This window comes from Ambystoma mexicanum, chromosome 13 (genome assembly GCF_040938575.1).
Source record: "Ambystoma mexicanum isolate Mex_15411 chromosome 13, UKY_AmexF1_1, whole genome shotgun sequence".
NCBI lineage: Eukaryota > Metazoa > Chordata > Amphibia > Caudata > Ambystomatidae > Ambystoma > Ambystoma mexicanum.
Genome location: NC_090938.1, coordinates 678,194,623 through 678,209,460, shown reverse-complemented (window position 1 = coordinate 678,209,460; position 14,838 = coordinate 678,194,623). Strand labels below are relative to the sequence as shown.

General features: G+C 44.3%; 1 protein-coding gene across 6 annotated transcripts in view; it reads left to right on the top strand.

The window, feature by feature from the left end:
* The window catches only part of CACNB1 (calcium voltage-gated channel auxiliary subunit beta 1), a 557,229-nt gene that overhangs the window by 533,466 nt on the left and 8,925 nt on the right, over positions 1-14,838 (top strand). For 4 of the 6 annotated variants that reach the window (XM_069634705.1, XM_069634704.1, XM_069634706.1 and 1 more), the window contains one exon: positions 10,180-10,365. In XM_069634705.1, the coding sequence (XP_069490806.1) occupies positions 10,180-10,365 (186 nt within the window). Of the gene's footprint in view, positions 1-10,179; positions 11,111-14,838 lie in introns of those variants that run through there. The other 2 variants (XM_069634708.1, XM_069634709.1) reach the window with 1 other exon arrangement.

Genomic DNA, 14,838 nt, shown 5'->3' with positions numbered 1-14,838 from the left:
GGGGGCTAGTTCATGTGCAGCCTCTTTGATAATAGGGGCTGGACAGGTGTCACCAAGACATCGCGAGGGTTTAAGCGACGTAATGATATTCTTAGTTTCCACAATAGAAATGGCTCTAAAGCTGAATTGGTTAAGAGGTTTGGTTTGGTGGGCGGCAAGTTCCTGAAGGATGGTTTCTTGCGTTGAAAGGGCAATGTTGTGGAGGGAGGTTTTGTTTGCTGCTATTTTGTCTTGTTACATTGTGATTTTGTTGCATAAGGCATTTTGAATGTTTGTGCACCAGGCTTTGTCTTTGGTGCTGGAATCTATGGATGCAATAGGGGATTCTAATTCTCTCAGGATGGAGAAGATTTCCCTGCTATTAGAGTTTGCTTTTTTTATTCTGTCGTTGAAGGTCTCTTTTTTTGCCTGAATGATTTGTTTTTTGTAACTGTTGGTGAGGTCAGTAAGGAGGTTTTTGTTGTGGGGAGAAGGGTTTTTTCTCCAGCATGCTTCTGCATGTCGTTTCTCTTTGCATAGGGCTTTTAGCGGAGGCGTGAACCAGTCATTGAGATGGGCAGGAGGTTTAGATTTGGTGAGCTTCAGTGGCGCAATGGCGTCAATCGCTGAGTTGATGGTGTTATTGTACAGGTCAGCTACATCCTTAGGGTTGGTGGTCAAGCTAGAATGATTAGTGTTCGGTTGGATCAGCGGGAGGAGGTTTGATAGTGTTATATTTTTTTTGCAGCGGGTGAAGGCCGGAGGAGCATGTGGTTTAGTAGATTTAGGTTGGGGAAGATCTGAAATGGTCCATGAGATCAGATAGTGATCAGTCCATAAGAAAGGTTCAATTGCCGTTATGAGGGAAACGCAGTTGATGTCTGCGACCCAGTCCAGGGTGCGGCCTTTAGAGTCCGTAGGGCCATTGTCGCGTATGGTGAGGCCTGCCTCCAGGATGGTGTTGACTATGGTGGAAGCATTAGAGTCTTTTAGGTCATTGTAGCCTAAGTTGAAGTCGCCTAATAGAATGATTGGTGTTCCTGGTTTAGCATCAGTGTTTAAGAGGGTAGTTAAGTCTTCTTCAAAAGTGCCTAGTGGGCCAGGGGGTCTGTAGATAAGGTGCACTGTGATGGTGCGTGAAGCTGAGATTTCTACTTTTGAGGAGAGTAGTTCAGCTGACGGCATAGCAATGCTATCTATTTTTTTGATGATAAGGTTGGCTCTGCAGAAAAAAGCTATGCCACCTCCTTTGGAGATTTATCTCTCTTTTCTAAAGATGGTAAAGTTTGGGGGTATGGCTAACATTAGGGCAGGGCCAGCAGCTTTGTGCAGCCAAGTTTCAGTAATTGCTAGGAAGTCGAGTTGATTGCAGGTGATGATGTCAGCAATTTCGGAGGCGTGGGCCATTAGCAATCTAACGTTAATGAGACCACCCTTGAGGTTGTGTGTTACATTTGGATTATTGAGAATGTGGGCTATGTTGGGCAGGGTTTCAGGCCTGGCCTTAATCAGGGCACCTTTGATAAGCGGTACTTTGGGTGGGTTGTTCGATGTTAGTGAGTGTGAGGTGATGCTGCTGCGGTGAAATTGTGGAGATGGAGGGCTATGAAGGGGGTGAGAGGGCCTCTTTGGAGACCGGGTGTGGCGCGGAAGTCTTGAACCCAGTCTTGCATTCCTGATGGTTGCTGAGCAAGGTTGGTTGGGCATAACCCTAGTGGCGAAATGTTCTAGTCTTGAGCCCAGTCTTGCATTCCTGATGGTTGCCGAGCAAGGTTGGTTGAGCATAGGCCTAGTGGCGAAATGCTCTAGCCACAGCACAGGTGAGTTCAAGTAGGGATTGTGTGGGGGCAGGGGATGAGTCGACATGTTGGCAGGGTGTGCCATGAAAAGCATGGGTGTCATGGCTGGTGTGTGTTGGGTTGTGGGGCTGCGTAAATTGGTGATGGCTATGGTGGTGAGTAGGAAAAGGAGCCAAGTGGTGTTATAAGTTGGGAGGGGCAGGCATGTAATGACTGGCGGCTAGGTTTTGGTTATATTTCTAGGTAGTTGCAGGGTGCACGTAGTTGGCAGTCACTAGGTTTGGGTTGGGCACAAGGGCTGCAGATGCTAGGTATTGGTGCCTAGGCTGCAAATACGAGGCAGTACAATGGCTAGGTGTGGGCAGCACAATGGCTAAGTATGGGCAGCACAATGGCCATAATGCACTAACAGGCTACATGCAGCTATCAGATGGCATTTCAACTATCAGATGGCGATGCACTAACAGGCTAAATGCAGCTATCAGGTGGCAATTCAACTATCAATGCACTAACAGGCTAAATGCAGCTATGACATGGCAATTCAACTATCAATGCACTAACAGGCTAAATGCAGCTATGAGATGGCAATGCACTAACAGGCTAAATGCAGCTATCAGGTGGCAATCCAATTATCAATGCACTAACAGGCTAAATGCAGCTATGAGATGGCAATGCACTAACAGGCTAAATGCAGCTATCAGGTGGCAATTCAACTATCAATGCACTAACAGGCTAAATGCAGCTGTGAGAGGGCAATGCACTAACAGGCTAAATGCAGCTATCAGGTGGCAATTCAACTATCAATGCACTAACAGGGTAAATTCAGCTGTGAGGGGGCAATGCACTAACAGGCTAAATGCAGCTATCAGGTGGCATTTCAACTATCAGATGGCGATGCACTAACAGGCTAGATGCAGCTATCAGGTGGCAATCCAATTATCAATGCACTAACAAGCTAAATGCAGCTATCAGATGGTGTGAAAGCCTGCCCAGAGAATGCATGGAGTGTGGTGAATCACTGATCCTCTGCACAGCCGTCAAAACCCAGGTCAGTGCATCCTATAAAGAGGATTTAGTTATGTGGATATCTCTCCCTTTGCCCTGTCACAGGGAAACATTGGTTTGCATTTTAGCCACAGAAAAATAACCTTGAGAAAGGTGTTTCCAAGTGTGTCCTAGCATGCTTCCTCAGGATCTTAGTAAATAAGCAGCTTCTCGGCAGGATAGGAAGATTCCATCTCAGGTTTTTCCATCGAGGGAGAATGTGTCGATTTTTCTCAAATGCATTTTACTGCAAATGTATGTGGGAGGGTGGGTTAGGGTAATAATAAAGGGAGGGGCTTTTGGGGGGTCTCCCCCTGCATACATTGCGGTAAAATGTCCTACAAAATATAAAAATCAATCAATTAATTCTTCCTCGATGAAACAAAACGCTGAAATCGCAAAGAACCCTTCTCAGCAGTACTGTCAGTGATATCACTGTGTCTCGCTGCTCTGCCAGGGTTGCACAAAGAAATGTGTTGAGGTGTTCCTCTTTATTGGAAATCTTCAACAGGACCAGTTCTGACAGTTTGAGTACAATTTTGCAGGAATAATTGGAACCACCCATAGGACAGTGCCCACAATGCACAGCCACTCTCTTTGCTTTGTCAGCTGGATGTGCTGGAGTACGCAGGATGACCTGGAGAACAACATCCCGGATAGTTACTGTAAAGAAGTGCAAGGGGCACTACTATGTTAGTAATATTTAGGTACGCAGTGTAATAGGCACGAAAGCCTGAGCACCGGTCCACAATAGTATGTTGTGTCAATTGAACGTCTACTGACAGTCGTGCGTTCTTTTTTTAGTTATATGTTTCACTTTCCTATTCAATGTTTATTTCCCACTTTTCTTTCCAGTTGGCATAATGCTTTCATTATGTTAGATTCGATTAAGCATTTTAAATGCTGAAGAAGACACTCCGTCACTCAGAGCATTTTGGTTCAATGAAGAACTATCTTGAGGGGAACAAACGCTATGACTAACAAAATTAACATAAAATCAAAGCAGTACCGCATTAATGTGTCTTTGCGACTTCTACTATAGATTATATATTTGAGCCCACCACATTTCTAGCTTACCTTGTGAGTGTCTCCAGATTTGAACATATGAACATCGCTATCTAGTGCGTTGGCATTCTACTAACGCAACATTCCGAACTCTGAACCTAGCCCTTTTATTCTCGTTCATATCCAGGTCACTTTTCCATGCTCGCAATTTAACAAAACTTGTTCTTCACGTTTGTATCTGTTCATAGTTCTGATGTTCACCAACACCCTTCCCCATGCTACAATATCCTATAATTGTATTAGTCTCCTTCTTTTCAATTAGACAACAAACCAAAATAGATTATATATGTTTATGTTGCTGGAAATAGCATTTTATTTTTCCATCACATAATGTTTCTCCATTTATCGTAGTTGGATTTTCTGTGTTTTTGTGGATATGTTGCACAAAAACTTTTATATAATAATCTTCTAAGGTTCTTGAAATAGTATCAACTCTAAGTTTTCCAATATTAATAGTTAAATCGAGCCTTGCATATAATAATCCTTTGGGGATCTTGAGGTTTGTATCTGTTAAACATGTTCTTATCGATAAGATCCGTCCGGGTTGTGGCATGCCATTGCTTCATTAATCCCATTCTTTTTGTATAAGTATTCCTTTAGTGTTAGTATCGATCTCATTTTTAAAAGTATGTTATTGAAATGTATATAACTTTTTCCAGATGGTTCGTTTTACCGCTTAACAAACTGTTGTAGGTTGTTTTGGTTGCTCCTATAAAACAAGGTAGATTGATTTCTTTGTTCATTCCATTGGGCATACGTGAATGTAACCAATCGATCCAAAATGCTGCTATTCATAATAACACATTTTGGGTATCTCCTCCCCTCATCAGCATCTAGGGATCCTCAGCAACCTCTGTACATCTCCTCCGGGTAGACTGTTGCTATCTTCTCCTAGTCGTCAAATCTATCCAAGAACATGCCTACTCCATCTATCTCATCTGCCTAACTCTATTTCTTGCCACTCAGTCCTCCTTTCTGTGATTCTAAGGTCTCATCAACATCTATGTTCCCCACCCTTCCTGTAATATCTTTTGTTTTTGTTCCTTCCTCCTGCTCCTCTGTCCCCACCACTGAAACTACCCCCCAACATCATGTCCATCCGCACTTTGTCAAGCTTCAAAACAGTCATAAAAGTGTATTTATCTTTCTCACCTGAAGGAGTGCCTGAGAAGGCGTCTGGTGTTTCCCCTTCCCCTGATCCATTATCAACCCTTGCATATAAATTTATAAACAGAGTATGGCAACCCATGGCTGTACAAAAATACCCTAGACTGCCAATATTGATCTCTGCATGTCCTAATCGTGTCTTTGCCATCCTCCCTTACTGTTCAATTGCCTTCCCACTGTACCCAGTTAATGTATCTGCCACTGCTACTTTTTTGCTAAAGCTCTTTCCTATCTCAAAAATACAATAAGAATTTTAGAAATATGTCCAGACCAACAACAACATACACAAGATGCAACATGTATTCAGATCAATGAGGGGGAATCGAATCAACACTATTATCAAATGAGACACACTACAAAAGTAATCCTGATGCTGAGGCACTACACACCCTCTTCTGTCCTGCAGATCTCTGCAGCACTTGACAAAATCAGCAATGGAATTCTCCTAAAAAGGTTTTCAGGCAAAGGAATTAGATGTTCGATGACATCTTTCCCTTCGCACAGAATGGAAAAAGGTGCATGTCTCCTTTCAAATCCGTCCCCACGTTATCACCTGTAGGGAACCACTAGGCTCCAGCCTGTCACCTCTACTCTTCACCACCTGTATTGCTGCACTAATAGACGTCATCAGTAACTCGGGTCTCACGGGCTAAAGTTACGCTGATGCCTCACGGATTGTCTACAAACTAAGAGAACACTCAACCGAAACACACACACGTCTGCAAAAGCATCTCACTAACAAGACCCCCTGATGACCGCCAGCTAACTGAAATGCAGCCTGTCAAACCCCTGATCTGGCTTCAAACCATCACACCCTGATGCTATCCATAACCACAAGAAATGGGAGTCAGTCATGAGTCGACTCGTATTTCTCATTGACAATTCCCTCACCCAAGAACCACCTGTTAAAACGACAGTCAAGATCCATTCATCATATTGTCGTTCCCACGCAGAAGCTTGGCCATCATCGTCCTAGTACTCACAGGACTTAACTACAACAGCCTTCACATAAGCCTTCCGGAGAATGTGCTGAACTGTCTACAAAGACTACAGAACTCTGCAGCCTCATTCCTCCGGACACTGGAAAGGAAGAAACGCATCACCTTGGCAATTCCGGATCTTTCACTGGGCCAGAGTGAAAGGCGGGATCCAGTTCAAACCCTCTGCACTGTTCACTGAGCCTTCCAGAAGGCACAGCTAAAATATTTATCACTCACGTACCTGACAGGACGCTAAGATCCAGTAACGTGGCTCTAGTCGCAGTCCCATGCTTCAAGTGGCAAAGCCGTGGAGATACTTTCTTCCCAATCCTATCAAACCGTCCTATAGAATGCCATAGCTTGGCAACTTTGCATACTAGATGACCACCTAACTTTCAGGAAATCCTTCTGGTTATATTATGTTAAACAGGCTTATAACGTGCTTCAGGTCCTGGAGCATTAAAGCACTGTAGTACCGTATTGTAAAATATAGAAGATAGGCCTCAGAATGAACCAGACATTGAAACTAAAAGTGGAAATAATTTTTAAAGAATTTGGTTTTTAGTTGCTCTTGAACAGGGGTAGGTCAGACTGTGATCTTAAAGTGAGGGGTAAGCACTTCCAGATAAGAGCACTTTGGCCTGTGAAAGTTTTCCCTCCATCAAACTTGAGGTTATATTTGGGGACCACCAAGAGATGGGGGTCAGCTGAGCTCAAATTTCTTCTCAAGCTATACATAGTGACCGCTGAGCTCAAAAACAAAGGAACATTGCCAAACAGGCATTTGTGAGTGACGGATGCAATTCAATAACTAATTCTGCGTTGAAGTGGGAGCAACTGCAAGCCATACAGGATAGATGTCATGTGGGCAAACCGAGGGGCGGCACTTATAGCAATCCAACCCACATGCCTGTGCAGTATTTGGAATCTGCAATTTGGAGTTTGGTACGGCTGGATAGAAGTGCCTTACAGTCTTGAGTTAAGATCCAGTAATGGCCAGGGTGATGGGACCTCACTGTTGTTCCTGCAAAAAAAGTCCAGATAGGTATAGATAATAAGAGGAAGAACTAATTAATGAGCTGAAATGTGCATCACAGGATCTAAAAATACTCCTAAAGTTTCTATCTTAGAAAATATAGGGAGATACAGGTTGTCAATGGTGAATTAAGGGTTGAGGCTAATCTAATGTTTTAGGTTTTTTGAAGTACCAGAGATGGTTATTTTAGTTTTTGATGCGTTAAGGCTGAGTCGCTTGCGGCCTATCCAATACTTGATGGTATTCAGCAAAATAGAGACTGGAATAATTTGCAATGTTATCCTGGGATAGTTTCAAATACAATTTCACCAATGTAGCAATGAAAGCCTACATTCAGATCAACCAAAATGTCATGCAGGGGTTAATGTACATGTTACAGAGGAGATGGGACAAAGAAGAGCCCTGGTTTACCCCCGCATAGACACTGTGAAGTTCGGGGGTAACAAAGTCATTTAAAGTGATACAAGTAAATCTGTTTGTTTAAAAAAGAGGCAAGCCAGCGGAGAGCAGAATCCGACACCTTGCCACCTGAAGCAAGTCTACAAGAAATGAGTTGGTGGTCCAACTTGTCAAAAGCCGCTGATGAATCCAACATAACCAGCCAGGTGTTTTCGTGGTCATCTTCACTCCCTATTGTTCACCAGGCCACCAAAAGGAAAATGGCACCCGCCTTCGCGTTTCGATGGCTGGACCGAATCGGATAGAACACGTCCAAGTGTCCTGTACAACAGATCTGAGATAACAAGACTTTCCTGAGAAACCCAGGCCCACACCTAACACTCTACTGTGACCAAGCAACTGCACCCAACGGAAAATCAGGATCTACGAGCCAATTACCTCATCTTATTTTACATATTCTACAACTGCTCACAACTCAAACTATATCACGTTCACCATGATGGGCCAAGAAAAGGCAACTAGAATATGCCCGACATCTCGTCCAATACAAACACCATAAGAATAAACCAAGGAGAGCCAGGACCCTTTGGCCTATTAAACACCCTCCATCCAGGATTCTACATTTCCCTCCACCCCACCAACCTGCTCATCATTATTCATTCTGTCTTACACGATAGACCGAGGCCTGCCACGGATATCGCAGATGAATGCCTGCTCACTATCCCCAGTTTAGCTCTGCATAACTCTGTGCCCCCAAACCAGCCCACCAGCAGTCCCCAGTGCTGTATACTTGCTCAGCAGACTTCATTAGTAGTGTATTGTGCAGGATGCTAACATCTGAGCTTACTCTATTGATACACACATCCCAAGCACCCTCTGCCAACAATCGCCTAGAAACACACCTGCACACAGAACACTGTTCCTGTGATCTGCACTCACCAACAGTTCAGGTTTTGCATGTTCCTTTCCTTCGCCAACCAACTTTACAGTCATCTCCCCTCCTTTTCTTCCAGAACCTAGTGGCAAGGGGCTACCAAAAGGGTACAAATCATGATTCACAAGACCCCTTTACATTACATTAGATTCCTATTACAAAGAGGCACCTCTCCTGGTATACTTATTTTGGGTCACTTAAGCAGTGGTTGTCTTTGGGTGTCTCTTTGGTTGTTTCTGGGACTCTCTCTGGCTGTCTCTTTGTAGGTATGTGTACCTGTTTTAGAGTGGCTTTCTCTGTGTTTGGCTCTTGGTATCTTTAAACATGCCTCTGGGTGTCTCCCCCTGGGCATCATTCTGTGTGCCTGCCTCTGGCTGTCTCCATCTGGACCTGTCTCTTGGTATCAGCCTATCTGCACGTCTCTTCTTGCATCTGGGTGCACCTGTATCTGTGTGTTACTTGCTGTGCATTTCTCCCCCCACCCCCATCATCGTCCTCTGTTTACCTGTATCTGTCTTTGGTTATCTCAGTGTGTGTTTCTCTCTAAGTTCCTCTCTCAGTCTCTATCTGCATGTCTCTCTTTTTCTCTGTGTGTCTGTCTCTTAGGCATCTTTCTTTGCGACTGTCTTCAGGTGAGTCAGTGTCTACCTCTGTCTCAAAGTGTCTGTGTATGTCTATAAGAGCATGTCTACTTCTGTTCATGTCTCTGAAGGTTTCTGCTGGTCTCTGAGTGCCTTTCTTGTTTATCTGTGTCACACTATATGCCTCATCCCTGGGTCTCTCTCTGTCTCTGCCTCTCTCTCTCCCCGCCCACCATCTCCCTCGCTCTCTCTCTCGTATCCCTCTACACTCACTCATTCGGAGTAGTCTGCTCCCTGTTGGACTGAACAGAGGAGGGTCGAAGGGTCTAGCTACTCGATGTCCCATTGGCTTCGACCAAAAACACCCATGAAGAGGTGACAGTCTACAAAATAGAAGGTTTTCTTTGCATTAAGCAAGGGAAACAGAAAGGTAACCGAGGATTTCCAGCCTGGCGGCAGGGAATATTCACAGAATGTGAATGTCTGAAAGATACCAATGCTGGAGAACAGGAGTTACAGGTAAGCAACATACTCCTTCCCAGGACCAACACAGAGGAAAGCAGTGGAGTAATTCTGTAGTCTTTGTCTATGGAGCTCTAATGGGCGTGCCACGGTAGCCGGATGTACATTGTTGACATACGGTCATTCAATGCATGGGTGATTAAAAGTCAACATTAGTCTACTTGCCCTATAATTTGCTCTCATTGCCAGACAGCTCTCTACGTGATGTGCCTCACACATAGCTAAAAATGGCAAAGCAAGGAAAGACAAAATGAGGGAGGGCAAGGCAGCATGAAATGTAAAGAAATAGAAAATGTCAAGATTGGTATCAGAGGGAAAGGAAAAATGGCTCCAAGGAGAAACATATAGATATTGAAATTGATTAAGTTGCTTAAGAAAGTACATTTTCAATGTTTCTGGATGTCTGTAAAAGAACTGATTGTCGATAATTCCTCCCTTAATGTCAGAAAAAGGAAACCGGGATGACCGCTGGATTGCTTGGGTTTCCATAGCCTCTATCAGGCCACGGTCACTGTAAATAGTGGCAAGGATAATATGATACAAAGAATGCAAATAATGAGTGACATGACCCTGTATAAATGACATGCCCTGCCCTGGCAGGGAATTTCCTGTAATGGCGACAGTCACTCTGTCAGTGATATATTAAAGCGCTGATGTATTTTCTTGCTTGCAGGAAATGTTCGACATCATTCTGGACGAAAACCAGTTGGAAGATGCCTGCGAACACCTGGCCGAATACCTGGAAGCCTACTGGAAGGCCACCCACCCCCCCAGCAGCAATCCCCCGAACCCGCTCCTGAACCGCACTATGGCTACGGCCGCCCTGGCCTCCAGCCCCGCCCCCGTCTCCAACCTCCAGGTACAAGTGCTGACCTCTCTCAAGCGCAACCTGGGCTTCTGGAGTGGGCGGGGAGCAGAGGAGCAGGGTAGCGGCTCTAGCCCCAAGGTGGAGGAGCATGCAGTGTGAGCGGGCGATGAAGAGTAAACTGTGTGAGGGGGACGGACATAATAGAGAGAGATTGGGTAGCTGAAGGATCCGGCACACAATCTTGACTGGCTATCTTTGTGTCTACAAGTAACACTGTTCAAAAAAGGACAAGGTCCTGGAATTCTTGGAAGTGCCACTCCTTGAGGTTGGCCAATCAAACAGCCTCCTTCCTTAAGGCTTGCCAATTAAATGGCTCCATTCCTTATTGTAAGACATTCAAACTGTGCCATTAGTGAAGATTGCCCAATCACACGCCTCAGGTCCTTAAGGCTAGCCAATGAAATGGATTGATCCTGCAATGCAAGTCAATCAAATGGCTCAATTCCTAAAGGTTAGCAAATGTAACAACTCGATTCTTTAGAGCTAGCCAATAGAACAGCTATGTTCCTCAACACAACCCACTACTAACGGCTTGTGTCATTAGAACGCAAAGCTGTGCTGATTTACAGCAAAATGGTCAACTTGACGATGCTCCATTTTGATGTAGAGCTATGCTACCAAAGCTGCCAACATTTCCTCAAAAATACAATCATAAAATCCCCAAATAACTCCTCTTGAGTTGTGCTTTGGACTGTACCGGTTGTCAAGTGAAAAAAAGAGAATGTTTTAAAAAATGCTTTCTTTTGTGTTTCTTTTGGTTTTTAAGGAGAGAGTCTTGGTTTAATCTCTTTGCACATAGGATGTGATTCTGGAAATGTCAGCCCTCCACAAGAAGCCTTGTACAAATCTTTGGGAGACCGCACACATACGATGCTTCCCTTTCATGTCATGGAAGTTATCCATATAGTTAGCCGTTATCCCGAAAACCTGGTGCAGTTGGTGCTTTCCAAGACCGGAGTTGGAGGACCCGTACATAGAGTGGTCACCTTTTCCTGAGAAGATTCAGAACACTAGAAAAAAATCTTAAAGTATGTCCAGTAACTATAGTATACTTATAGTTGAAAGATATAAGTGCCTTATCGCGCCCTTTGAGGTATTGCCAAAACAGTTGGCGTTTGCAAAATGCAGCTTGTTTTAGCACCCATCCCATTACAGACATGGGGCCTCATTCTAATTTTTCCGTTCGGGAAACAACGGTGCCGGTAAGTTTACTGGCACTGTTGTTTCTGGACCGGCAAACTTTGGGTTTGCCTGCCGTAGCCGCTGTGCCCGACAGGTCTGACCCTGCTAGGCACAGCGATCATGGCAGGCAAAGCTGTCACGCAAGCACCGACACCATTAACAACGGTGCCGGTGCTTCCTTGTCCCCACTCCCATAGAGTCCTCTGGGACTCTATAGGAATGGGGATTAACGAAATTACAGGAGCCTGACTTCCCGGCTGCCGGACTTGGAATAGCCCGGTGACACTGGGAAGTCAGGCGCTGGTAATTTACTACGGGTCCAGCGGCTACCCGCCGTTAGCCCCGGCACGGTTACACCAGAACAAGTTATTTACCTCAGGGAGTATTCCAAGACAATGAGCCCGGAGTTAAATACTACTATATTTCTAAGTAGAATTTAACTATGAAAATCTGCCTATTTTTATCATCACCCCAGTTGTGGAGGTAAATATTGTGTAAAGCCTGAAAACGTTTTATCCCAAAGTGTTTTACCTGCACCAGAGGAAAGCACATGTTTAACTTAAATAAAGGGAAAAAACATTATGAATGGGCACTTTGGAGGGGGTGAAAAAAGTGGGCATCTCTGGTGCTCCCCCTCTCACCGCCTTTCACATGTAGTGCACAGAAGGGTGAAAGTTCACCCTTTTGTTCATTGCCAATAATGTGTAGTAGTGGTAGGAGCCCCTGCTGTACACTTTCCATGTTCATCTTTACTTTGAGAGTGGATAAGGAAAGGTAAAGAAATACCAGTGGTTTTCCCAGAATACCACCATTGATATTCCTGGAAAACCACGACCATTTCCACCCACTAGTGCTGGGACTGGATCAGATTAGCACTGATGCTAGTGCTTTTTCCTTCCGCTGATTTATTGCAGGGAATACCTCTGAAAGTAAATACAATAATTTCTAGTTCAAAATACCTCTGGGGGCCAATACAATAATTTCTGGTTCAAAATAAGCAATACAACTTTTCAGAATAACCAAGTAAAAGACAGGTTAAAAAATGCAAACACAGGTTATGGATCACAAACTAAAAAACATATATTTTAAGAACCTTTCTAAACTCCAGAAGGGATGGGACAATGCGAATCGCAGGTGGAAGAGCGCTCCAAGTACGTGGGCAGCAGCTGAGAAACCTTCATGTGAAAAACAGGAGTATTTAAATCAGGCAATAGTAAGATGTAGAAGACTGTCAACTTCCCGTTACTCTGGCACTGCCAAAGATGGTCACTTTCTCAGCAAGATAAGGGGGTATTTAAACCTGGAAATATCAAGACGTATAATATTGGCACGTCTCGTTACTCTAGCACCGCCAGAGATGGTCACTTTCTCAGCAAGATAAGGGGGTATTTAAACCTGGGAATATCAAGACGTAGAAGATTGGCACTTTTCGTTACTCTAGCACCGCCAGAGATGGTCACTTACCGAGCATGATAGGAGGGTATTTAAACATGGGACAATCAAGACGTAGAAGATTGGCACGTCTCGTTACTCTAGCACTGCCAGAGATGGTCACTTACCCAGCATGATAGGAGGGTATTTAAACCTGGGCAAATCAAGACGTAGATGATGGGCAATTCTTGTTACTCTAGCACTGCCAGAGATGGTCACTTACCCAGCATGATAGGAGGGTATTTAAACCTGGGAAAATCAAGACATAGAAGATTGGCACGTCTCGTTACTCTAGCACTGCCAGAGGTGGTCACTTTCTGAGCAAGATAGGAGGGTTGGTCAAGCCCTCCCCCTTGTAGCTGATGCAGCAAATCTTGACTAGTGTACGAAGGTGACTAGCAAGCCAGTGAAGGGAAATTAAAAGACGAGTAATGTGCTCAAACCTCTGGACGCCAGAAATCAAACGGGCCAGATAGGCGACCTCCATTATTGTTTCCTAAAATCTTGGATTTGATTAATTCCAATCAGAATAATTTTTTTTAAAATAAGTTTAATTGGCACGCAATCGGTTTAGTCTAGCCGGAATTTTGAATTGCGTGGCCCCATCTGGTCCGCAGGCATAACTCGGTTAGGTTCATGTTACTTTTTCCATTTGGAAACTACAGGAGGCAAAAAAATGTGCTTTAGTACCAGTGGCGGACCATCTGCAGGTAATTTCTAGATGGGCTTCTGCCATAAAATGGGAGTAGGTTCTAGGGCACAGTAAGTTGCATGCCCAAGCCTCTGCGGCCTTTCACGGGTCCGGCCTCTTTGCAGAATTGCTGATTACCCAGCAGGCTGTTCAGGTAGACTTCACTCATCCTGAGGTCTCAGAAGAGGCCAACCTCTTCCATCTTCATTTACATCCTGTGTGCTCTTGGGCTGGTCTACAGTCTTACCTTTGTGGGGCAGACTGCCAGCACTGGTAGGGGTCCATCAAAAACCAGACCACATGCATTCGTGCAGCCATTCAGTGTGCTGTTGAGCAGTTGTGGATTTTCACCTTCAGTGGACGTGCTGCCAGTCCTTCCTTGTGCCCCTAAAGCGTGTAGGACCTCAGATCCTCGTGAAAGAGGCACAGAGAAAGGAACACAATGAAACTCTGCACACACTGGTGAGTGGGTGACTTTAGTGTTTAGTCAAATATAAAAAGGGCAGCTACGAAATGTAGAAAGTTAGAGTTTACACTATGAGGAATCTATGTAAGGATATATATGTGTATGGAAGGGTTGATCTATAGCGCAAACCTCAAGCTGGAGTGAAACGGGTTGTTTTACAATAGAGGATGGGCTAAAATATGCAACAGGGAGTTATACCAAAATCAACAGCTAATGTTTTCTAGAATTTTCTTTAAAAACGTTAAAATGTTGGAGGAAAAAGAAAAGAGGCAGAAAACATAATTAAAACTTGTATACACTGCAGACCTTTCAGTTCACTGCTGCTCTAGAGGGAGAAACCTAGACAAGTAGCTTTTGGCATGTGCATGCCGCATAATCTGGTTTACTCCAACAGCACACTTGTAGGTAGTCACACTCCATTCTCCCTTTGAGTTTAGCCACATTTCACTTGACACATCATCCAGAATCCATTGGCCACTCCCAGTGCAGATTGTAATTCGCTTTGGGTTGCGGTTCATTTGAGTATATGGTTTGATGCAAGCTTTTATATGATAAATGCTCCCAAATAGGTACTGCATGTGGGAATCTGCTGCTCTATGTGTGTGTGAACACTTTTAACCCTGTGATCCTCCAATAGAATTGCTAACAGATTTGTTCTCTGTTTTTGTCTTTGCATGGTGTGTGAAACGCTTGC